Here is a 2580-nt window from a genome sequence, read left to right as displayed (position 1 = left end):
ACCTCATGGCATTTCTCTCAAAGCATAAAAGTGAAAGGTTCTAAAACCCAAGCAATGGAGGGCGTAGTTGTTGTCATAGCTTCAAGTGCAATACTAAGAAGTAAAGTTGTCATCTATGTCTTTGAGACGCAACTTGAGAGGTTGATCTTTGGTAATTTCTAAGGTAGGGGGATGATAGTATTAACAACAATAGCAAGAAGCCGCCCGTTGGTCCCCTAATCCATAGCCCTTCATCATGTCCTTGTTCTTCTTCTATTGCTCTCTTCCTTCCTTCCTCCTCCTCCTCTTCTTTGTCAAGATCTTCGCTAGTGAGGGCAACTAGCAAAATGATTGGAAATTTATTTGTATTGGCTTTCATTACCAATGGAGTGGGCAGCTTGACGAGAAAAAGTCCCCTGGTCGATCTGACAGGCTCTAGGTTGTTGCCAATCGCCTGCAGTCGTCGCCAAGGACATTCCCTCCAACCTTCTTGTTGAGATCCCCAAGCCCTAAGCTCCTCCTCTTGCTCCTCCTTCTCCTCCTCCACCACTTCCTCATCGTAGTCGTCCTCCTCCTCCTCCACTAGCACTAGTGATGGTGGAATTTCAAGCAGTGTAGTGCTTGGGGGATGATTGTGAGAGAGATAAAAGTGGAAGGGATGGTGCTAGAGCTCACCACCAGAAGCAATGGAGGGAGTAGCTGCACCAGGGTCTTCTTTCTTCTCCTGGTTGAATAGCACTAACAACAATAAGCCCTTTGGTGTCCTTATCCATAGACCATCTTCATCTTCTTCATTTTCTCCTATCTATTGTTCTCTTCCTTCTTCTTCTTCTTCTTCTTCTGATGATTCTGATTCCCGAACTCTGAGCTCTTCCGCCATAGCCAGACCTTCTCCCTTCCTTAGCACCACCGTCTCCGTCTTCTGGGACCTCGACAATAAACCCCCCAAATCCTCCCCTTACCTTGCCGCTTCCCACCTCCGCCATGCTGCTTCCCAATTTGGCTTCGTCGTCGACATGGTCGCCTACGCCAATCGCCATGCCTTCCTCCATATCCCCCAATGGGTCCGTGACGAGCGCCAGGAGCGCCGCCAGCTCGATTACCTCGAGCGCCGTGGCGTCGTACAGCCGGAGCAGCCTTACCTCTGTCGCTTGTGCGGACGCAAATGCAAGACCAATTTCGACCTCAAGCGCCACTTCAAGCAGCTGCATGAGCGGGAGCAGAACAAGCGAATGAGCCGGCTCAACTCGTTGAAGGGGAAGAAGAGGATGAAGTTTAAGCAGTCCATACAGCCCAAGACGCAAAGGTACAGGGAAGCCGCTCAGCCTATTTTGGTTCCGAAAGTTGGGTACGGCCTCGAGTCGGACTTGCGAAGGGCTGGTGTGTACGTGAGAACGGTGGAATACAAGCCTCAAGCTGCCGATATGGCGTTGAAAAGGCAGATAGCAAGCTCCATGAACAAAGGAATCAAATGCATTTGCCTTGTGTCAGACGATTCTGACTTCAAAGAGATGTTGACAATGGCACGGTCTCAAAATCTACGGACGGTGGTGTTCGGCGAGTCAAAGTCTTTAAAGACATTTGCAGATTTTTGGTTTCCTTGGGACGATGTCTCTCAAGGAATACCGCAAGGCCAAATCGATGAAGCCATACGTGAATGGGGCATACGTCACGAACGACTTCAAGAGATCAAGACCGAAGCTTCTGCTTTTGAAGGACAGCGATTGCCATACGGTGCACTAAGGAATGGGAAGGAATTTACGGGTCCTGTGGGCAAAGGAAAAATTTCCGTTTTTTCAGAAGAGGAAGCGGAAATGTTTGAATTGTCAGATGATGAGCAGTGGTATGTTGATGAGGAGGATGAAGAAGATGATGAAGAATTGGAGTATGTCGGTGACTGACTGTCCCTCAGCTTATTCATTGAGCACTTTTGCATAGCTACGTTTCACACGTTTGACCACAAAGAAAGAGAGGAATACCACCTGTCTACGACTGGGTCTTACACTGTACCTTTACTTCTGTAGAGTTGGCGCATTTGTATGTAACTGCAGTCTGCATATCCTTCTCTAACTTCATGGAGCCATTCTTGGCTCTGAAATCCTGTATTGTTATGTTGTAAGCATGATGAGGTTTTTACTCTCGTTGTTTTTTAAAGTTTATCTGGGTGTTGAGTGGTTTTATCTTGTGCATCTATCTATTGTGACCAAGCTGTCTCAAAAGCTGCAGACCTGTTTTTGGCATGCATTTCAGAAATTTACTGTCTGGTTTTATGGCTGTTTGAGCTGCAAGCTTTCGGTTCTTTGTTATTCATGATTGATGGCATACTCAGGTTGAATGGTGATCCATCTTTGGAAGGCCAGCTTACACACTGAATTGAGATCTTGATGTCATTAAGATATCTGTACAGTTGAGAAACGTCAGGCCTTTCTAGTTGCCATGTCCTTTGAATTGTCCATGTGGGAGCAGCTACTCATTTGTCAGTTAAGAAGATTGATGTTTTAAGTTATTACCCTTCTACACTTTTTTAGGTCTGCTCTCTCATATTCCTCGTGGAGACTTGATGAGATATACTTATGAATGTTCTTGCTACTTTTCAGTTTC

The 2580-nt window shown here is 46.4% G+C and overlaps 1 protein-coding gene across 1 annotated transcript; it reads left to right on the top strand.

The window, feature by feature from the left end:
• Window positions 1-588: 588 nt before the first annotated feature.
• LOC147893686 (uncharacterized) lies at window positions 589-2125 on the top strand. Its single transcript, XM_087385863.1, has one exon. The coding sequence runs from the start codon at window positions 666-668 to the stop codon at window positions 1878-1880; it is 1215 nt and encodes a 404-aa protein (XP_087241989.1). The 5' UTR covers window positions 589-665; the 3' UTR covers window positions 1881-2125.
• The last annotated feature ends 455 nt before the right edge of the window (window positions 2126-2580 follow it).

Source organism: Dipteris shenzhenensis, chromosome 15 (assembly GCF_047967505.1).
Source record: "Dipteris shenzhenensis isolate YYH24624 ecotype China chromosome 15, Dip_SZ_1.0, whole genome shotgun sequence".
NCBI classification, from domain to species: Eukaryota; Viridiplantae; Streptophyta; class Polypodiopsida; order Gleicheniales; family Dipteridaceae; genus Dipteris; species Dipteris shenzhenensis.
This window is presented reverse-complemented; position numbering and strand designations above follow the sequence as displayed.